The sequence below is a fragment of the Malania oleifera genome, chromosome 3, assembly GCF_029873635.1.
Source record: "Malania oleifera isolate guangnan ecotype guangnan chromosome 3, ASM2987363v1, whole genome shotgun sequence".
Classification (NCBI taxonomy): domain Eukaryota; kingdom Viridiplantae; phylum Streptophyta; class Magnoliopsida; order Santalales; family Ximeniaceae; genus Malania; species Malania oleifera.
The window spans coordinates 67,989,058-68,012,540 of record NC_080419.1 but is presented as its reverse complement, the minus strand read 5'-3'; the positions used below and the strand labels follow the sequence as shown (position 1 = coordinate 68,012,540).

Sequence of the window (23,483 nt, the reverse complement as noted above, 5' to 3'; positions counted from 1 at the left end):
GATTTGATGGTTGGATGAATTGTGGCTAACTTTATAGGTTTAGTTGAATCCCATATTTAATAACATAGCAATTTGAATAAAATCAGAAAAAGTCGGTGAATGACCGACCTCAAACAAATATCAACCAATTAATATAAATTTGAATTTTCTTTATTGACTTAACATTCATATTTTACATAGTTAAGAACTAACATCTAATTTTATATTTTAATTTGTAAAGAATGAGTTTTAAAATGTTAATTTCTCTATTTTTAGCAATATGTTTAATAATTTACTTGAATTTAAAAATACTAAACTATGTTTTATTTCCTTTATGATGTGTTTAGTCATTAATTTTTTTTATGAAAATTACATGTAATAAATATTTTGTAACTTATAATTATTAGACATTTTTTATGGTTTATTTGTAATTTTTTATTTTTCATATATATTTTTAAAAATTTTGAAATAATAATATAGTTTTTGTTCTTGCACTGATGTCAATAGGCTGAGAGGAGATAAGCCAGTCAATTCGAGAACCAAATAGGTCTTTGAGTCACTTGGTTAGTTTTTAAAATATTATGTTGATCAATTTTTTTAATTTAATTTATTAAACATGTGTCATTTTAAAATATTATTTTCTTAAAACTAAAATTCATCATTTTACATATATTTAACGAAAGACTAATGGTCAACTAATGGAAGTCCCATTTTTCTATAAAATGAAACCTTATAAGGTTCTTTAGTAGTTTTTGAAAACATAGGGAATGAAATGCTAAATTTAGGAAACTCGAAGGTGGTGTTAGATTTTACTCTTAAATAAAATTAGCAATTCTGTATTTTTCTATTTTTAATTTTTAATTTTTTAAAATAGTAAAAATAATAATAAATTAAATAATGTAAGGATAGTTTAGGATGGTTATAGATAGTTATAATGATTTTTTGAAATAATTATGAGTTATTATAGAGATAAATTTAACAATAATTATTGTGATATTTTTAGATAATTGTGAATAATTAAAGAGCTATTTTCAAATAATTAAGGACAAATTTGATATATTTATTTGTACGAAAGAAAAAGCCAAATGGAAATGGCGTGGGGCATTGGAGTCTACGCCTTGATGCCCGTTGCCCACCGTGCCCATTTTGTTTGAAACTTCCGCAACGAAGCCTACAAATCCTACCCCGCGAGTTCCAAATCGTTTGCCATGGAAATTCTGAGGCGGGAATGTTGAAACCAGAAACAGAGAAGGAACCCTAAACCATGGCCCTCCCCTTACGGAATGCATAACCTTCCTTCCATCCCCACTGCAACCTCATTTTCCACATGCGAACCTCCCTTTCTCGATTATTGATTTGCTCCCGAAACGCCAATGTGGTTGAAGAGCGTTAGATGGGTCACTCTGGTTTTGGGAGTTTCCAACATTGTCGTGATCATTCTCGGCGCGTTAATTGTATTTCTTGCTTTTCCGGCATGCCGGCGAAGTGGTATTCTTCCTTTCGCATTTATTTGGGTGGCGGCTGCTATGAGGATCGTTGCGATGGTCCGAACTGGAGTTGCCCAGGAAGCCACCGCGATGACGATTATTGGATCCCCGACAAGTGCTACTGTCGACCCCGTTGTTCGTCAGGAAAGACGGGTATTTGAGCATTTGATTTGTTTGTTACTTCCCATCTGATTCATTGGGAATTCTGTTCAAGCTCCATTTGATTTAGTGCCAGCCACTTTTTGATAGGAAACTTTCTTTTTATGCCTGTTTTCGTTTTTCCTTCAGTAAATTAAGACTTGAGCAGCGGCGCACAAACGTCAAAACAAGTTCTTAAATCATGGGTTAAATCGTACTGGTGGTCCATGAACTACTGCCGAAGTTGGACTGTAGTAACTTTAATTGGTTACAGTCTACTGCCCCAAATTACGTTCACTCATTGGTCATTGTAATGTGCCCACAACTGTACATAATAAGAAAAATTAAAATTTTTTGCTGACTAAAACCTCATATTGCGCTTAGTAAACAGACACATGCATGAAAGCACCCAAAAGCTGTGTATGCGAGGCACTGGAATGTGCTTTGGTTTGTAAACTTTTAGAGTGCATAGAGAGAATTTTGGGTGTTTTTGGATGTTTAGTGGCTGCTTTTTGCAGGCTAGATACAGATGAGATGCTAAGTCAACAAAAAGTTCCAGATTCTTGTTAGATATATATAGTTCAAGATGACATTGTGATGAGTCACATAGTTTGAGATTTCTAGTGCAGCAAATTAAAGTTCAAGATCAAAGTGCAACTTTAGTGATATTTTAAGGACCACGACTACTAGTGCAATTAACCCAAAATTATATTTAATGAAGTTGGAACATCAAATTTGTCGCATATTTTTGACTAAAATTTTCTTTTCTTTACTCTATTTTTATTCCTCTATTTTTCTCAGCTTTGATATCTGATAAGTGAATTTTAAACTATGAAATCTCACTATAACTAAACTTCAGTCCATAAGTAGACTTAGAGTTTATCACTGTCCCCAAACTAGGGCAATTTTAATGACATTCAAAATCTTATATCCCTTTTCTTTTGTCGGAATTCGAACAAAGGATAAACTCGAAAACTTATCCAATGGAAAAGGAAAATCCAAATTGACTTGGGCTACAGTTAGTTCCTCTTTTGAGACTAATGCAGAGGAAAGGAACATTAAGAGAAGATCGATGAGACGGAGCAATTGAGTATCAACTATCAATTGATGAGTCCATGGATCCATGTTGAATTTTGGAAGTGAAATTCGCCATGGAAGATGATGAAAGCAGAGATGGAGATGACATTGCGTCCATTATCTTCTTTGTTGGGGATGCTCCCGGGGGGGGGGGGGAGAGGAGAGGACTTGAGGAGATCAAAGAGGGCATCCCTTGTCTTTTTCCTGCTTACCCTAGTGTTGCTGGTGGGGGAGAATTGAGCACTCTTATCCCATATAAAAATGTAAAGTCCTGATTTTAAGCTAGCCCAATCCTATTGATGTATTGCACCAAACATGAGCTACAAACCCTTAGCCTTGCCTAGCCTAGCCTAGCCTATCTGGCTAACCAAATGCACCCCTTAGTTGCTAGCGTTTATAAGATTTTGAATAAAGTGTTGTCGAGAGATTGGTTGTAGTCCTGGAAGATACTATTTCCCATAGTGAATGCACTTTATTTGGTGATAGACAAAAAAGAGGGGCCTAGTGTTTAAATTGGACTTTGAAAACTCTTATGATAGGGTGAGTTGGAGATTCTTGGACAAGTTTATGGAGAGAAGATTTTGGTTTGAGATGAGGAAATGGAGTCAAAAGTGCCTATCTTCTATGCTTTTAGTCTTGGTGAACGGTAGGGTTGAGTATTGCTTTTGTGCATCAAAGGGCCTTAGAGAGGAGATACTCCTTCCCTTATTCTTTTTACTACTTGATTCCATGAGTTGGATGATTGATAGAGACTGAGGTTTGATGGAAGGGCTTAAGGAAGGTTATGAGGATTTGATCATCATAGCTTTTAGTTCTCAAATGATATTGTTCTTTTTCTTTTGGATAACTTGGGTTGCTTCTCTAATTTATTGACCATCTTGTAGGTGTTTTAAAAAGTGTCAGAGTTTGAGAATTAACTTTTCTAAAAGTGTATGGTGGGTCTATATATTAACACATATCCTTTTGCTAGACTAGCAGGTTGTGGCGGTTTGAGTTGGCTTGTTACTTGTTTGGGTGTCCCCTTGGAGGTATCTCTATTGCTGAATCATTCCGGGACTTGGTTTTTGAAAGTGGCTAGGAGATTGGATGGTTGGATGGGTGCATGCTTCACTTAGAGGGTCATAGTACTTTTATCCACTCTTGTCTGTTCTCCATCCCTTTGTATTTTCTTTCCCTCTTTATGATTCTTGGGAGTGGGCTTGGGTCTAGGTGTTTTGGTATCCAAAAACTTCTCTTTGGTGGGCAAAATGGTTATGGATCTTTCCGGTAATTCACACCAAGGTCTTAAATTTCAATTTCGACTCAAATTTTGAAGCTCCAAAAGTACAAACAAAACGGAAATTTCAATTTCGATGTCAATTTTGATTTTAATTTGAAAAAATAATGGTAATCAATAGTAAAATGTGTATTTCTTTTATGAAACTTTAGAAATGGTTAATAGATGTAATGATATAAGTTTTAGGACTAATATATTACAAGTTAAATACATCTACGTTGTGTATGAGGTGGAAAAAAGTTGTAATATAATTTGTTTTTTTAAACATATTTGTTAGGTAATGTGTATTAAACATATTCAGTTATTACAAATTAAATTCCTAAATCATTTAAATATTATTTGTTATACAAATAATGATAATTTAGACATGAATGGTTAGATAACAAATGTTGTTGGAAGTTTATTTTTTCATCTGTTTCATGATCCTAATGCTACTCCTTTTTTCCTGTACTCTTTGGCTTGGAAAGTTAAATTCCCTAGAAAATAAAAGCTTTTATCTGGACTGCAATTCTTGAGAAAATCAATACCAATGACTTGCTGTAGAAGAGAAGACCTAATAAGGCCCTGTTGCCTGACTTTTGTATCCTTTGTTTGAGGAGCCGAAGACTTGCTCAAATCTGTTTCTGCAGTGCCTCTTCACTTTGGCCATCCAGAGGGAGTTATTTTGCATCTTTGGTGAAAACTGGGTTTTCCCCTTCACGTTGAAGGCTTTTTGTACTATTATGTTTATTGTATTTGGCAAGGGAGAGGATAGGAAAGCTTTGTGCCGGTGCACTGTTATGGTGATTGTGTGTGTTTGGTTGAAGAGGAATGCTAGAATTCTCGAAGGTGTGGGCGCTCCTAATAACTTGCTTTGGATAGAGTGGTTTAATTTGCATCTCTGCAGGTGTCGGCTAATGGTTTCTTTTGGCATGTTCCTCTGGTAGACTTACAGCAGGATTGGTTGGCTTTGCTTCATTGAGTTGTCTTGTTTTTCTGTGATCCTGTAACTGTTTCTTTTTGTAAAAGGGTGCACATCTCGTTCTCCTCATTTTATTTTCCTTTTAAATTTTCTTTTTTACTCTTCTAATACAATTTTTTGTTCATTAAAAAAAAAAAAAAAAAAAAAACTCTCTGTATGGTGTAGCGATTTTATGTATACTGGATTTGCAGACATTTGGAATGGATTGTCCAATATCTTTATTTTTGGATTGTTGAGTTGAAGGTTAGCTATGCACTAGGATTTCATTTTCACTATAGATGTTTAGGGATTTCTTTTTCACTATAGATGTTTGGTGACCTTGTCTGGACAAGGCTTCTTGGGATTATCACAGCTCTAATCTTCAGCATAGTGTTCAATTTTCATAATTGTGAAGGTTATATTACTTTTTCTTTTAATTTTCATTAATTTATGTATGTTTACACATTGTAGCTAGCTTCTTGAAACCGTACTTGTCTTCAGCTGTTTCAGTTTTGATGTGCTTCCATTGACTCATGTTGTCATTATTACTTACATTTTTTTTTTTTTGTTTTAATTGGCATTGTTCTAGAGTTTCAATTTAGTTTCGAAACCTTTTTTTTTATCTAAATGCGCTTCTGTTGAAATGGTTCATATAGAGTTGTTGTTGGAGCAATATCAAGTGGATGACAAGTAACATGTGGATGAATGTGTGTATCTAATTGTTTGTGTATATATTTACATAAATAAAACTTGAGATTAAGAAAATAAAAATGGCAAGTCACAGTATATGTGGGTTTATAAGAAAATAAGAAAATATTAGCATGAGTGATCTGACTGTTTTGATGTACAACTGGGAATAAATTTTGAATTGAATTCTACTTGGGCAACCTGCCTGTGTATTTCTTTTATTAGTCCATTTTGTTTTTTACCATAGTATCTGTAAATAGTATGGGATGTTATTTTATGTTTCTCAATGAACAGATGAGGTATAAAAGATGGCTCTGGTGGACCCGGTTTGCAGCAGTCATCATGATACTGCAATTTGGAGGAGCATGTTACCTCATGTTCAAGGTGGCTAAATGTCTTTCCCACGATGGAGCATCAACTAACTGTGTTTTAGGTACACTGGAAATTCCTTGTATTTACTTTGTTTTATTTGTTTGTTTATTTCCTTTTCTCAGTGACCTTTTTTGTTGTATGAGATTAGCATACAAATATATGCTACTTTACTTTGTTAATAGTGCATTGTATTGATTTACTCATGACATTTTGTATTGTGGGCTTTATTTCTGTATGGAGTGCCTATCTGTCATTCATCCACATAATCCTACATGTCTTACAGAACTGAATTAGCTAGGGATGGAATGTTCTCTAATCTTGTCCCACTTAGGTGGTGAAATTTGTTAGACTAGTCGTATTACAATCATTTTCCTAATTAATAGTACATTTGTACAATGGACTTCTTTTAAATAAAACATTGCTTTTCAAAAGCAAAGAAAGTTTTTTTTTTTTTTTAACCATCTGTATTTCCAACCATGTTAAAATATATTGAGAATTTATAATGGAGAAATCAATTTGGATTCAAAAACACTTCCATCGGCAAAATATACTAAATCATGTATATGAAATAAAATAAGTAAGATATTCTATGAATTTAAAAAATTTCTTATAGAATTATATGCAGCATGAGATTTCCTTAAAGAATTTTAATTTGAAAAGAAGTTGATAATACTATATGTTATATGCATTACAGTTAAAAAACCAAATGTTATTTTTGCTAATCCTATATACATGTTACTCATAAAAAAATATTTATATAGGGTAAGTTTTGAAAATATCCCCCAAATTTTGAGCCAATGGCACTAAACTGTGTTAAGATTTTTGAAAATGAATTGATCTAGTTTGTATTTACAGTTTGTAATAGTTGCAACAATAAAAATGGCCATAATTCTTTTTCAGTGTATTTCTCTTTATATATACAAACAAAATCTCTAAATTAAAACTATATACTTAATATGAATATCCTGTTATTTGATACTTTTTCCAATGTTGAAATAATTTTACTATATCATATGCCTTGATTTTTACAATTATATTCATTCTAATGCAAATTTTAAAATTTTTAATTTTTAATTTTTGTATATGACTGTGTTTACACACACACGAGCTTGGAAAGAGTGGAAGTTATGTAGATAATGGGGGTTTATTGGTCATATTGGGAGAGTTATAAAAATATTTATAAAAATTTAAAATTGAAATCATCTAATTAAAATACTTATGTTTTCATGATCTGGAAATCTTGCAAATAAATGATACCTTGTAAGGATGAGGGGTTTTAGGAATACTAAGGAATAATGTTGATTTAAAACTACCTCCTCTTCCTTTGATTAATAGTATAGATATGAACACACACACATTTTGCAAAGATTAGTGCCAACATGAAAATGCTTGAGGGAGGTTTTCAAATTTTGTTTTTGATAAAAAAAGAAGATATATTAAGAAAGAAAAAGAAGGGGGGATGTCTTACTAGGAAAATGGATCTTCTTGAGGGAGACCCTGGTACATCTAAGAGTAGTAAAGATATCCTGCCCATCCCTATTAAACCAGCGCCTTCTTTGGTAACTCTTTGTTATGGGGACGGTGTTTGTAGGGGGGAGGGTCTTGATCCTAGCTCTAAGGGAGGTGAGAGAGACTGCATTGACCTGCTCCAACTCCTCGAAGACATGGGTTTGGAGTTGGTTGATCCGGTTGGTAAAATGGTTAGGTTGGGCTTGAGTCCTAAAACATATGAGAGAAGAAAGAAGAAAGTTCAGAAGGAGTTAATAAAACTTGGAGTCGTCAATCAATTATGGGTGTGGGAAAGGAGTTTGGAAGGGTGGTAAATGCGCTAGATTATGAAAGTAGTTAGTTAGAGTGCGAGAGGATTAGGTAGTTTGAGAAAAAAGAGTTTTGATTAAGGAGGTTTTGGATGAGATTTCCCCTGATATTGCACTTATCCAGGAAAATAATTTGGAATCAATAGATGGGGGCTTAGTGAAGACTATTTGAGGTGGGTGTAATAGGGATTGGGAATTTTTGCCTTCAAGAGGTGCTTTAGGGGCATTCTTGTCTTATGGGATTCACTTTCTATTTCAAATGTGGATACTTAGATGGGGTTTGTTTCTCTGTTGGTTTTATTCAAAATTAGTGGGAGGGGTCAGTGGTGGATCTCATTAATTTATGGTCCTTCTAGCTCTAGGCCTACCTTGAGGAACTTATTCTACGAAGAGCTTAGCTCTATCTTTAGCTTTTGTTCCCTTAAGTGGATTGTGGGAGGAGATTTCAATGTGGTTTGATTTCCTAGAGAGAAAGAAGGGGGGGGGGGGGGGGGAAAAGCTACCATGGTATGCTCAAGTTTGATTAATTAGGGATTGCGGGTTTTGAGAGATCTTCCTTTGGGGGAATGCTTCATTCACTTCGCTAGTTGGCGGGCTAGAGCAGTAGCTAGTAGATTGCATAGATTTTTGTTTTGCAATGCCTGGGAGGATGAGTTTTCTAGTCAATCTCATACTACTCTTCATACGACCACTTTTGATCGTTTCCCTATTTTGCTGGAGTCTAGGAAGGTGTCATGGGGTCCTACACCTTTTAGGTTGGAGAACATGTGGCTTAACCGTGCAATTTTTAAGCCTTTAGTTAGGGATTTGTGGGGAGAGGAAATGGAGAGGGGTTGGGATGGGTTTAGATTAATGAGGAAGTTAAAGAGGCTAAAGGAAAAATTGAAAGTGTGGAAAAAGGGGGAGTTTGGCGATGTTAGGCTTCAAAAGTCTAGTCTTTTGAGTGAGTTGGCGGGTTTGGATAGAAAGGGGGATGAGGTAATGTTGTTGGACAATGAGGAGTTTAGAAGAGTCTTTATTAAAAAAATGAGTTGGAAGAGGTGAGCTTTTAGGAAATAAGGAGTTGGAGACAAATGACAAAATTTTAGTGGGTGAAAGGTGGTGATAGCAACTCCTCTTTTTTCAATAGATTAGCTAATGGAAGCAAGACGAAGAATCTAATTAGGGAGCTAGATTTGGGGGATGGGAGGAGTACTAATGACTAGCGTTTGTTATGTTCTATGATTATTGACTTCTTTCGTAATTTGTATTCAGAGCATAGTCTTAATAGACCAATGATTGAGGGTTTAGATCGGGATCCTATCTTTGCTAATCAATTGCATTGGCTAGAGAGGCCTTTTGATTAGGAGGAAGTGAGGGTGGTGGTTTTTGGGATGGATAGAGATATGAATCCGAGTCCAGAATGGGTTTAAAATGGCATTCTTCCAAGATTGTTGGGAAATTGTTAATGCTCATTTGCTGTAAGTTTTCATTGAGTTCTATGGGAATGGGATTCTGAGTTAGAGTATCAATCTAACTTTTTAGCTTTGGTGCCTAAGAAAGCTAGATCCTCTAAGTTTGAGGACTTTAGACCTATTTGTCTTGTCTTTGGTTTGTAAAGGTTATCACTGAAGTCTTAGGACATCTGTAGGAATAAGAAGAGGGGGTTTGTTTTTTAAGTAGATTTTGAGAAATCTTATGATAGAGTGAGTTGGAGCTTCTTGCGTAAGGTATTTGTGGAGAAGGGTTTTAGGAAGCAATGGTGTACGTGGATTAGGGGCTGTTTGCCTAATGTGTGGTTTTTAGTTATTGTTAATGGTGAACCTAAAACTTGGTTTACTGCTCTGTTAGGCATTAGACAAGGAGACCTGTTATACCCTTTTTGTTTGTACTTGTAGTTGATGTTTTAAGTAGGATGGTGGACAGGGCAGTTGATAAAGGTTTGGTTAAAGGATTATGTGCGGGGAATGAGGGAGCGGTTGTTTCTCATCTTCAATTTGTTGACAATACCATTTTCTTTATTGATAATCATAGCCTCCATCAGAAGAATTTTGGGTATTCTTGATGTTTTTGAGAGTCTTAAGATTAATATATGGAAAAAGTGGCTTAGTAGCCCTAAATGTACCCGATAAGAGGACAAGAATTTGGGCAGTAAACGTGGGGTGTGGTTTATTGGAATGGCCCTTAACTTATTTAGGGGTTCAATTGGGTGGGAATCCTGAAGGAGTGGATTTTTGGAATCCAGTAGTGGAGAGGATTACGAAGAGATTAGATGGTTGGAAGGGTGCCTTTTCTCTCTTAGCAGTAGAATTATGCTTATCCAGGCTTGTCTCTCTAGCATCCCTTTGTATCTTTTTAAATTTATTTTTAGAATTCTAGTGGGAGTTACTAGCAAGATTAAGAGACTTATGAGGGATTTTTTGTCGTATGGAGGGACCATTATTAAACTGGGCGGAGGTTAGTAATTTTAAAAAGGAGGGTGGTTTGGGTCTTGGTTTGGAGTCTTAAAACACTGCACTTTTAGCTAAATGGTTGCAGCACTTCCCCTTGGAAGATAGTTTCCTGTGGTATAGAGTAATTTGCCGCAAGTCTGGGTTGGATGAGAATGGGTGGGATACCAATGCTAGTTTGAGATGTCCTTTGGGGAGTTTGTGGAGGTATATTTCCCAGATTTACTCTATTTTCATCCCTCACACTAAATTTGTAGTGGGGATGGGATCCAAGATTCATTTTTAGAAAGACCCATGGCTCGGGAACAATTCTTTTTCCCTTCCTTTTCCTTGTCTTTTTAGATTGTGCTCTAAGCCATACATACTTATTTCCTTTTTTGTGGATAATGGGAGTGGTTTTCTAGTCTCTTGGAATCTTCATTCTGGGTGACCTCGGAATGATAGGGAGATGGTGGAGTTGCTTATTTTCAGTATTGAACAATTGCAAATTATCCTTGGGCAGGGATGTTCATTCTTGGTGTCTGGATCATTTGGGGGTGTTTTCTTGGAAATCATTCTTTGAGTTTTTGACCTATTCAAGTTATTCCTTTCCTTTTTATTCAGTTATTTGGAAAGTTAAAGTTTCCCCAAAAATTAAAGCATTTAATTGTTTGGATATGCTTAACAGAGTTAACACCAATAACTTGCTGCAGATTAGGATACCTTTTTAGGCGCTCTCTCCAGATGTTTGCATGCTCTGTTATAGGAATTCTGAAACAGCCTCTCACCTCCTTTTTGCATTGTGATTTTGCATGGAGGATTTGGAATAAATTGTTTGATTTTATAGAAGAGAGTTGGGTCTGCCCCTATTCAGTGGTGGAATTATTAATCACTTCTTTTGGGGGCTTTGATAGAAGGAAGGATAGGGCAGCTCTATGGAATCGCAAGGATGCAGCTTTATGGGGTATTTGGTTAGAACTGTTGAGATTTTGAAGTGAATGACCTAACTTGAAGATAGCTTCTCCCTTTATTTATTATACAAATTAAATATGTTCTAATGACAATAATACCCTTACTAACTCTCACTAATTAACATACTAACACACTTAATAATAATAATAATGCTAAAATACATAAATAAACTCTAACACTCCCCCTCAAGCTGGAGCATAAATGTCATATGCTCCTAGCTTGTTACAAATAAATTTAACGCGAGCATCACCCAACGCTTTGGTAAACAAATTAGCAAGCTGCATGTTAGACTTTACGTAAGCGGTAGTAGTGAGCTTCTGCACAAGTTTCTCCCAAACAAAGTGGCAATCTACTTCAATGTGCTTCGTCCGCTCATGAAAGACTGTGTTGGAAGCAATATGAAGAGCAACTTGATTGTCACACATCATTCATAGGCCGTGAATGCAAAAAACCCAATTCTTCCAATGTGTTCTTCAACTAGACAAGTTCACAAGTAGTATGGGCCATAGCTCTATATTCTAATTCAACAGTTGACTTGACCACCATAGTTGGTTTCTTACTTCTCCAAGAAACCAAATTGCCACCAACCAAGATACAGTACTTTGTTGTGGATTTCTAGTTAGAAGGCGACCCAACTCAATCTGAATCTATACATAAATGTGACTGTGATCACAATATAAAAGACCTCTCCTGGGCACATCTTTGAGATATCTCAAGATGTGAATTACTGCGTCCCAATGACTTGTCCTTGGAGAATCTAGAAATTGACTCACAACACTTGTTGCAAAAGATATATTCGGCCGAGTGACTGTGAGATAATTCAACTTTCCAACAAGTCTTTAGTATTGTCCATGATTAGGTAGCAAATCACCCATATTCGACACTAACTTGCTGTTAGGATCCATGGGTGTATCAATCGGTTTAGATCCCAACAATCCAATTTCATCCAATAGATCAAGAACATACTTCTTCCGTGACAAAATAGTTTTCATATGAGATTTGGATACTTCTATACCCAAAAAATATTTCAACAGTCCCAAATCTTTGGTTTGAAACTTAGTTTGTAGAAAAAAGTTTGAGCCTTTGAATACCTTTGTCATCACCTTTAATAACAATATCATCCACATAAACAACAAGAAGGATCTTACTCGATGAAGTATGACGATAAACATGAAATGATCCACTGCACACCATTGAAGACTAAACTCAAGTACTACAACACTGAAACAACCAGACCATGCTTAGGGAGACTGTTTTAAACCATATATAGCCTTTTTGAGCTGACACGCTAAGCCTAACTCCTTCTGAGCAACAAACCCAGGTGGTTGCTTGATATAAACCTCCTCCTTAAGGTCACCATGCAAGAAGGCATTCTTCACATCTAACTAATACAGAGGCCAGTGACAAGTAGTAGCCAAGGAGATGAACATATGTACTAATGTAAGTTTGGAAACTAGAGAAAAAGTATTAGAATAATCTAGACAATACACTTGACTATATCCCTTAGCAATGAGACGGGCCTTTAGATGAGCCACTAAACCATCGGGGTTGACTTTCATAGTGTAAACCTAGCGACAACCAACCACAAACTTGTCAGGAGGAAGAGGTACCTTGTCCCAAGTGCCATTGTCATGTAAAGCATTCATCTCTTCAACCATAGCATTCCTCCACCCAAAGTGGGCTAAGGCTTCTAAAGCAGATTTAGGAAGGGTAGTAGATGATAGAGTAGTAACAAAATAATAATAGGAGGGTGATAAAGAAGTCATAAAAAACATAGTTGAAAATAGGATGTTGAGTACATGTGCATTTACCTTTCTGAACAAAAATGAGAGGATCAATATCATGGGGAATATGATCATCAAACAAGGAAACCAAAGACATTGTAGAAGAAGATAAAGGGGACTCTCTTTCTTGGGGCTACTGTTGTGAATACACCTACAAATTAGGATGATCAAGATGATGAGAAGGACTTGAACTACATAGGGAGTTAGATGGTTGGTTGGGCAAGGATATCAAAGTAGAATCTGAAAGATTAGGTAAAGGAAGAGACTCATTGAACTCAGAATCACTCAGGGATTGGGTGTAGTAAGGTGTAGACTTAAAGAAGGTAACATCGGTAGAAACAAAGAAGCAATGCAGTGCAAGATTATAATTACGATATCCCTTTTGAGTATATGAGTAAACTAGAAAGACATTTTATAGCATGAGGATCCAACTTATCCACCCCAGGAGTTAGTTGATGAACAAAGGACACAGACCCAAATATATGAGGAGGGAGAGAGAATAAAGGTGAATTAGGAAAGAGAATGGAGTAGGGAATTTTACCACTAAGAATAGAGGATGACATCCTTTTGATCAAATAAGAAGTAGCAAGTATTACTCCAAAACACTTTAGGCACATGTATTTGATAAAGTAAAATGCGAGTGATTTCAAGGATATGTCTATTTTTCCTATCCACAACCCCATTTTGTTGAGGAGGTTGGGCACAGGATGCTTGATGGACAATACTAAACTAAGTCATAAAAGTAGTGAATTGTGCACTAAATACTTTTTACCATTATCACTTCGAAGTATTCGAATTGGGAAACCAAATTGAGTCTTCATTTTAGAACAAAAGGCACAAAATACATTAAATAACTCGGAACAATCTTTTATTAAATATAACAAAGTCATTCTTGAATAATCATCCGCAAAGGTTACAAAGTACCGGAAAGCCAACTTGGACACAACTCTACTAGGACCCCAAACATCATAATGAACTATCATAAATGGGCTTGCAGCCCATTTATTGACTCAGGAAGTGAAAGGGATACGATGCTGCTTTCCCAACTGACAAGACTCACAACTAGACTCAGGACTAAAACTAGGAACAAGACATTTTAACTTTTCCAGTTAAGGATGACCAAGACAACGATGAATTTGGAAAGGTGTGGCAGCAGCAGTGTAGGCGGTGGAAGGAGATAACAGCTCAAAGTGATAGAGTCCACCAGCTTCACGCCCTTTGCCAATTGTCTTCCTTATCTTCAAGTCCTAAATTACCACAGAATCAGGGAAGAACGTCTCTGAACAATTCATGGATTTAGTAATCTTGCTAATGGACAAAAGATTGAAAGGAAATTTGGGAATATACAAAATCGAAGGAAGGGAAATAGAGGAAGCAGGATTTACAGTCTCAATTCCCTTGACTATAGTCGTAGATCCATCAGCAAGGTAAATTTGCTGGATATTGAAGAGTGGAGAAGAAGCTAGGTATACTTGTGATATGATTAGTGGCAACGGAGTCTATGACCCAATGACTAGTATGAGAAGTACTGGATGACAGGCATATTGTGGGATTTCTTGTTTGGGCAAGAGATGCAATGGGGAGAGAAGCTTGTCGTGACGCTTGATATTGCCAGAACTTGGAATACTCTTCCTCTGACATGGGTACAATAAGTTACCCCCCACTTAGCACCAAAGGTGAGGAGTCAGTGGTGGCTGCATTGGCTGCCCCCAAAGGGGTGAAGTCGATGGTGGCTGCAGTGGCAACATGTGAAGGTCTACCATGGAGATCCCAACATTGCTCAATAGTGTGACTGTATGATTACTTCATCCATAATGAGTGCACTTGTGAGGAGTAGCTCAACCTTGTCCGTCTCTTCCACCCCACTTAAACCACCGCCATAACTTTTGTGGTTGTTTGGTAGAGAACTAGAATCACCCTATGTAGCAAATGCTGTCCTTCTAGAACCAGATGCAAGAGCAAGATAATGCATGCAAAAGGAAGCATGAAGGGCACGAGAATAAACATTGGCAAATGATGGCAGCTCGACACTACTAAGTATCTGGGACTGGACTGCCTCAAACTCGGGTCTCCAGCTCGCTAGAACCCAAAGGACTCTCATTTGCTTTCTCTGCTTCTGCATCTCATGAACGTTGGCAGTTATAGGCTGCACAATGTTAAGCTCCTCATGAATACACTTCATCTCTCCAAAATAATCTGCAAGACTTCTATCTCCTTGTTATAACTGAAAGTACACCTGGGACAAATCATACATACATGTAATGTTACTAGAGTATAGAAGCTTGACATAATCCCAAATCCCCTTGCACGTATCTAGATGCATACACATCCGTGCAATCTATGACTCCATTGAATTCCATAAGAGGGAAACAATCAAGGCATCTTCTTGAACCCACACTTTTTTGGTTTTTTTTTCTTCTCATCAGAAGAATCAGATTGGAGGAATAGAATAGTATTAAATTATAAAATAGTGTGATATAATTGTGGTATGATTATTTATTTATTATATTGTTATATATAGTCTTAAAATAAAAATATTAATCTTAAAATATAATCTTAAAATAAAAATATAATATCATTAATAAAAATATATGGATAAAATATTCATTATTAATATGATTATTAAAAATATATAGTAGTAATATTTAATAATGATACACTATACAAAAGATTATAGTATTATTGTGTAATAAAATACAATGCTATGGTTGTTGTTAATTATCAATATCATTAATAAAATGTATAGCAGTAAAATTTAATAATGATATAATATACAAAATATTATAGTATTATTGTGTAATAAAAGACAATGCTATGGTTGTTGTTTTATTGTATTATTATTTTAAATTAATTAATAAATTATGTTATGTGATTTTTATTTACATTTAGTAAATTAGATATTAAAATATAATAATTATATAATATAAATAAAATATAAAATTTAAAAAAAATTTAAATGCTAATAACAAGAAATATAATTATATATAATATGCAAAGTATAATCAAGTGCATGATTATCAAATTGATTTTGTTGTAAAAAAATATTTATTATATAACTTAATAAAATAATATTATATAATAATTATATATTTATAATATTATTATGTATTAAATTACTTAAATAATTTTTATAATATAATGCCATAACTGATAAATTGGACTCATTTATGATTCCTATGTCTATATACACCAAATACTACAATATAATTTTGATTTCCAATTCTATGCCGAACCAAACATGAGAGGAATTTGATATTCTGTTTTTTATTCCAATGGGTTTCGATTCCAATTCCAATTCCAACTTTGAATCAAACCCTACTAAGTATAAATTTGGAAATGGTTTTCGATTTATGTTTTTGGGAGGTTGTTTGGGCAGTGGTTTCAGCTCCGATAAATACTTTTCCTTGCCAACGTCTTTCTTCAACCTGTAATGCCCATATTTCTTCCTTTTTGGTTCATGATGCTTCTAGATTACATTGAGATTTCCATTTTAGACGAGGTTTAAATGATCGAGGTTATGGAGGGGCTTGCTTCTTTGCTGTGTGTGTTTTAGATGACTTTCAGGTTTTTAATAGGAGGGATGTTAGGATGTGTGTTTTGGATTCGTAAGGTAATTTTTTCAAGTAGGTCCTTTTTTGGCCGTCTTATCATGTCTAACTTGTGCTTCGTTCTTCCTTGTGTATGGAAGACAAACGTACCTTCCAAGATTAAGGCTTTTGTTTGGTTGGTGGTCCTTGATAGAGTTAACACCGACAATCTGTTGCAGAGTTGGAAGCCTTCTAAGGTCTGCCTTTGTTTCTTGTGTGTTTGTGTGTGTGTGTGTGCGTTTTTTATTTTATTTTATTTTTTATTTTTTTTATTTATAGATAATAAAAGAAGATACATTAAGAGAGAAAGAAGACGCAAGCATGATAAGAATCCTCAAAGAAAAAAAAAACCAAATTTAAGACCACCCCAATCCAAAACTTATGAGAGACTGTATCCAAGGTCTTAAATTTCGATTTTGACTCAAATTTCGAAGCTCCAAAAGTATGGAAATTTCGATTTCGATGTCAATTTCGATTTCAATTTGAAAAAATAACGGAAACTAGTAGTAAAGCATGAAATTATTTGTGAAACTTTAGAAATGGTTAACAAACATAATAATACAAGTTTTAAGACTAATATATTACAAATTAAATACATCTATGTTTTGTATGAAGTGGAAAAGTCGTAAAATAGTATGTGCATCAAACATGCATGTAAGATAAATATACATTAAACATATTTAGTTAATGCAAATGAAATTCATAAATCATTTAAAAATTATTTATTATACAAATATTGATAATTTAGACATGAATGGTTAAATAAAATATTACTATAAGTTTATTTTTTCATATAATTTCAAAAGCACTTGTGATAACCTTTTGTTTCAATAAAATAAATTAAAAGAGAAATTTCACTTCACTTTTGAATCTCTCATTTGAATTTCGACAAAATTTCATTGCATAGTTAAAATTTCGACAAATTTCGCTAAAATTTCGAGGTTTCGATAAATTTCGGATGATTCGTTGAGATTTCGACGGAAATTATGCAAGACGGAAATCGACTGCCATTTTGATTTCGAGGGTAACGGAAATCGGAAATTTCGACGGAAATTTCGACAATTTCGTGGAAATTTAAGACCATGACTGTATCTCATCTATTTCTTCATTGTCCATTTTCTTGGGGCATTTAGAATGGATAATTTAGATTTTTTGGCGAGGATTGGATGTGCACGATGATGGTGGAAGAGTTTTGGGGTATTTCTTTCATTGGGTTTGGTAAAAGGAAGGATGCTACAGTTTTATGAAGGTGTGTATTCTTTGCTGTTTTGTTGAGATATGGTCAGAGTGAAATGTGCATATTTTTATGGGGAGAAGTTGCCTTAAGCTTTGCTTTTGGACAGTTTTTGGTAGTTGGCATCTCTTTAGGCTTTGCAGGCTGTTTTAAAGGTTCATGTTTAGATGGTTTTCAGCAGGATTGGAAGGCTTTATTGCTATGATTGTACTTTATTTCTTTTCATTATAATGTTTGCTTATCATCTTTCTTTATATATTCCTTTTCTCTCTTTAATATATACAAAAACTTTCTTTTCTATAAAAAAATGTTTTGGAGATTAAAGTTTTGGGAAGTGACTTTTGCAGGAACTGTTAGAGTTTGACTTGTATCTGGGGAAAAAAAAAGGACTTGCGGTTGGGGAGATTCATAAGGTTTGACCAGTCTGCGCAGCAGCTTAAATGTTTGATTTCTGTCAAGTCAGGATGGGATAACCGATCCAGTACAATCCAGTTGATAAATTTGTTGAAAAAGATGATTTCAGTTTTGGAAACTGTTTTAGCTGGTGGTTTCTTTTTAACAGGAGGCCATGTTTCTATAAGAATAGGGACATATTCTGGTTTAATGAGTGTATGAGAGAGCATCTTAGTGCTTGTAAAACTTCTTCAGAACTCTTGGTTTCTAAACCCTAGGCAATATAGAGGCGTCAAGTGTGTTCTTGGGGGCTATTGTGAAAGGGTACTCAGAGGGCATTGGACTAGGGTTTGGGATTAACTTCTTGTTTTGGGCAGGCTATTTTGTGATCTCTGATGGTGAAAACCTTCTGAAAAATCCGTTACTGCCACCTGATGTTTGTGTCCTTTGGTTGAGGAGTGTAGAGACTTGCTCATGTCTGTTTCTTCACTGCCCAATCACTTTGGCTGTGTGGAATAAATTATTTGGTATGGATTTGCCCCTCCAACTTGGAGGCCTTTTGCACTTTTAGTGGTTTTGTTGACTCTGCTTTGTTGAGCTGGATTTCGGTTTATGCTGCGCTTTCTTTGTAACAAGTTGATGTAAACGGAGGATTTATATTCTCCCCTTTCTTTGTTTATTTTCTCTTTTCTCTTTTTATTTTTCGTTGCACATTATTCTCTCTTCTAATAATCTCTCTTTAAAAAAAAAAAAAAAAAAAAAAAAATCCTCTCTTGGTGGATGTAGGCATTGTGGGCAAAAGCACATTAAATTATGTCCTATTTGTCATTGTCAAAAATTATGAAAATGAAGCTAGAAATGAAAACTAAAGACCAGAAACAACAACAATAAACCACACCTTAAGTCCCACTAGGTGGGGTCAAAAACAAAAGACTAGAAACAATTACAACAACAACGATAAACCAAGCCTTAAGTCCCACTAGGTGGGTTCAGTTACATGAATCCTTTTCAGCCAATTTATGCAATTATGTATAATTTCCTTCGACAAGTTTAGGGCTATTAAATCGTTACTCATTATCTCATTCCAAGTTATTTTAGGTTTACCCTACCCCCTTCTACTACCCCTCATAGTAACTAATTCACTCTTCTTTACTGGCACACTATATGCCATACGTTGCAAATGTCCAACCATCTGAGTCATTCCTCCCTGATCTTATCTTCTATAGGAGCTATGCCTAACTTATCGCGTATATGTTCATTTCTTAATTTATCTTTTAACATCATGTAACTTATCCATCTTAGCATTCATCTTGACAACTTTGAATTTTTGGAAATGTTGTTTCTTAGTTGCCCAACATTTTGATCTATATAGCATAATTGGTCTTACAATCGTCCTATAAAACTTCCCTTTTAATTTTAAGGGTATTCTATGATCACACAGCAGAATTGAAGCACTTCTCCACTTTACCCAACCTACTTTAACTCTATGCATTACATCTTCTTCAATTTCTCCTTCAGCTTGCATAATAGATCCAAGGTATCGAAAACTACTAGTGCTATTGATTCTTCATATCATCAAGTTTAGCTTTGTTTCCAATATTCCTCCTACTTTCACTGCAATTACATTTCATATATTTTGTCTCATTTTTACTTATCCTAAATCCTTTAGATTCTAAAATTTCTCACCGTTATTCTAACATAGATTCTATTCCGCCCCTAGTTTCATCAATCAAGACAATATCATTTGCAAACAACATACACCATGGAACCTCATTTTGGATACTCATAGTCAACTCATCTATCACTAAAGCAAAAAGATAAGGGCTCAAAGCAGATTTTTGATGTACACCTATTGTGAGTGGAAATTCTCTATTCTCCCCACTTATAGTCTTGACACTAGTCACTACTCCATCCTACATATCCTAATGACATCAGTATACCTATTACATGCATTTTTTTTATTCTAAAACCCATCATAGAACTACCCTAGGTACCCTTATCATACGCTTTCGTTAAGTTAATAAAAAAAATATGATTGAACAAATACTCCATCACTGAAACAAAAACTTGATTAAACAAATACTTATTTTTGTGCTTGAATCAAATACCAATTAAAAAAAATATGATTAGAATAGTAAAAGTACAAAATAATACAAATTAAAAATAAAATTATAATTACTTAATTATTATATTTCAAAATTCTTTTTACAAGAACAATTTTATTGTGACAGTTGTAAAATAGTAAAAATATTTTGTTAATGGTTTTTATTACTTTTTAAAATTTTATGGACATTTTTATTTTAATTATATTTAAAATACATATGTTCATTTTATTTTAATTTTAATTAAAAAGTAAGATAAAATGAATAATTTAATCCCAAAAAGTTAATTTTGGATATTGAAATATTTTGGCAATAGGTAGCCAAAACGATTGGAAACCATAAAATTTAGGGGCTGCTTGGCATCATTGTCCAAAATTATGAAAATGAAAACTAGAAATGAGAACCTAAAACTAGAAGTAGAAACAAAAAACTAAAAATTAGCAGCCTATTTCATTAATATTAACCAGCAACCTGTTTGGATAATTTATCTAGAACTAAAACTAAAAAAATTGATTAAGCAAAGTCTTATGCTTGTCCTTGAATCAAATAACAATTACAAAATATGATTGAAATAATACAAGTACAACGTAATATAAATTAAAATTTACTATAATAAAAATAAAAATTATTATAATAATTTTAATTAATTATTATCTTTCAAAATTCACTTTACAAGAACAATGTTATTGTATATGACAATTGAAATATATTAAAAATGTTCTTTAAATGGATTTTATTATCTTTTAATTTTTTTGAAATATAGGGGAATTTTTTATTTTAATTATATTCTAAATTCATATGATCATTTTTTTTTTATTTTAATTAAAAAAGTATGAATAAAATGAAAGATTTAATTCAAAAAAATTCATTCTGGATACTAAAACATTTTGATAACAAATTGCCAAAACATTTGAAAATCATAGAATCTGGCTTTTAGTTTTTTTTTTTGGGTTTTTGCAAACAGGTGAAAACCGTTAAACAGAAATAGAGAACGATATCATAAACAAACACATTTTTATAATCGATTTCTTTGTTGTACAGAAATGCAAAACAGAAAATCAAAAACAGAAACGATACTAAACAAGCCTTTAGTTTTCAGGTTTTTAGCAAACAGTTGAGAACCGACAATCAAAATAGAAAACTGGCAACATAAACAAACACGTTTTTATAATATGTTTCTTCACTGTACATAAACGAAACAAAAAACAGAAAGTAGAAATGATACTAAACAGGCCCTTAGTTCTCCTTTTGTGTGTGTTGGATGGTTCTATGTGTTGGTTATAGATCTTGGGGCTCAACGTAATCTGCAATAGAAACCAAATTGATTGGGAAAAGGCAAATCATGTTACAACTTACAACATACCAGGCTTTTGAGCTCGGGGGAGATCCTGATTTTTCTTATAGAGAGATTTTGAGGACTTAATACTCCTTCCAAAGTGTTCTTTTTTTCTTTGAGCTGTTGTTTAAAGGAGAAAAGCCAACCCTTGACTTCCTCAAAAAGAGAAATTTTATCCTAGAAAACAGATGACACATTCTATTTGTCAGTTTCCCTCTGGTTCTTTATAGTTCTGTCCTCTGTATTTGATATGATTTTATGATTGTTGTTGTTGCATCTAAATCTAGTCTGACCATCAAAATATGGATCCTGCATTCTTGATCATTCCTGTACGTTGGTTGTCTAAGGAATTAAACATGTGCAGTAAAATCTTGGTTGAGTGGTGTGTTTTTGTTTACTGTTTGATTTCATTAAATGGGGGCTCTTGCCTCTCAAAATTCTTGCCTTCTGTGTTTTCCATGTGTAGGGATAGCGTTTTTTCTCATCTTCTCATTGTTGCAAATTCTGCTTTGGTGTTTTTTAGTAAAAATTATAACCTTTTTTTTTTTTTTTTTTTTCTGTAAATGTCTGGAATGCAGGTGTATTTTTAAATGGTGAATGGTGGAAGCAAAAAATACTGGTTGCTTTTTTGATCATGGTGTGTTTTGTGGCACTAGTACAATGTTTTACGGGATCTGATGTTCTTAAGTGGAGGTCTTTTTATGCCACCCAAGATAGTGCATGGAAGTCTCATTACCGGGAGGTATTTGATCATGGCATTCGTGAGGCTTTGTGCTGTCTGGGACGTGCCAAATACTTGTAGGGTTCTATGTGTTTTGGTTAGTGTGTATTTTTTTTTTATATTAAATTTAGTGAGTTTTCTGATACCCCACCCCTGTCCCCCACTATTTTTTACCTCATTTGTTCAGGAGTGAGTTGGAGGAAGATGAAGTCTATTCGGTAGCAAGATTATTGGGTGATCTCGTTGCATATCGTGCATCAGGCACTGGTCATTTGGAATTGTTGGCAGGTTTGTACAGGTTGTGGAATGGATTTTTGATGCTTAATATAATGTAACAGCGTGAAAGTGATTTATGCAATTGATGGTATATGTTAATGAATTGTTGCATGTATTACCTTGTTTTATGCCGGTAGATGCAGCTTTATCTTATATGCAATTTTGTTTTTATTCATCAGGCTGTTCTTGACAATCTAACATGTTCTTTTATGTATGAAAGTTTTTTTTTGGTTAAAGAATTCATGCTAGATGGAAAAAGGAGTGTTCGTTAAGAGAGTAGAATGTATAGAACTTAGGATAAGAAAGCTTTCAGTAAAACTATAAATTACTATAACATAAGAAAGAAAATCAAGTCACATCAAAATAGCCTGCCAATCATTCTGTAGATCTGAAAAACAGAAACCTGTAAAGTAACCAGCAGAAAACACCTAAATCAATGTCCAGATTCTGTCCCAGAGCAATGATACAGACAAATCTCTTCCATTGATAATCTGCCCAGATTCCCCTGCAAAACAGATAAAAGTGTAAATGTCCACTGTCCATGAGAATCTCTCCTCTCCAGACCTCTGAAAGAAATAAGCAAAATGGCTTCAATCAATTCTGGAAATGCCAACTCTCCAAATAAACCAAACAATCCAATCCACAAACCCCTAGCAGAAAAACAATGCAAAATGATCTATCTAGAGACAAATCCTTAGAAGCCCCCCTACTATGCAATAGATTGTTGATCTTAATTCTATAAGAACCACTAGCCAAACAATGAATTATCTCTGAGGGAACTTTAGCCCTCCAAATATTAGGATGAAGGGGGAAAGACTTGGACAAACAAATCAAATGATAAAAAAAAGGTTTACAAAAAACTTCTTCCAAGCATTCAGAATTCCCGCCCGACTATCC

General features: G+C 34.3%; 1 protein-coding gene across 2 annotated transcripts in view; it reads left to right on the top strand.

Moving 5' to 3' along the window:
• Nucleotides 1-1,066: 1,066 nt before the first annotated feature.
• Nucleotides 1,067-23,483, top strand: part of LOC131152103 (uncharacterized) — an 88,788-nt gene continuing 66,371 nt past the window's right edge. The window contains exons 1-4 of one of the 2 annotated variants that reach the window (XR_009135845.1): nucleotides 1,067-1,619; nucleotides 5,879-6,017; nucleotides 22,168-22,387; nucleotides 22,498-22,598. Coding sequence is in view for 1 of the 2 variants with exons in the window: in XM_058103747.1 (XP_057959730.1) it covers nucleotides 1,353-1,619; nucleotides 5,879-6,017; nucleotides 22,168-22,387; nucleotides 22,498-22,598 (727 nt within the window). In the remaining variant the exon portion in view is untranslated. The remainder of the gene's footprint in view (nucleotides 1,620-5,878; nucleotides 6,018-22,167; nucleotides 22,388-22,497; nucleotides 22,599-23,483) is intronic. The other variant, XM_058103747.1, reaches the window with a different exon arrangement.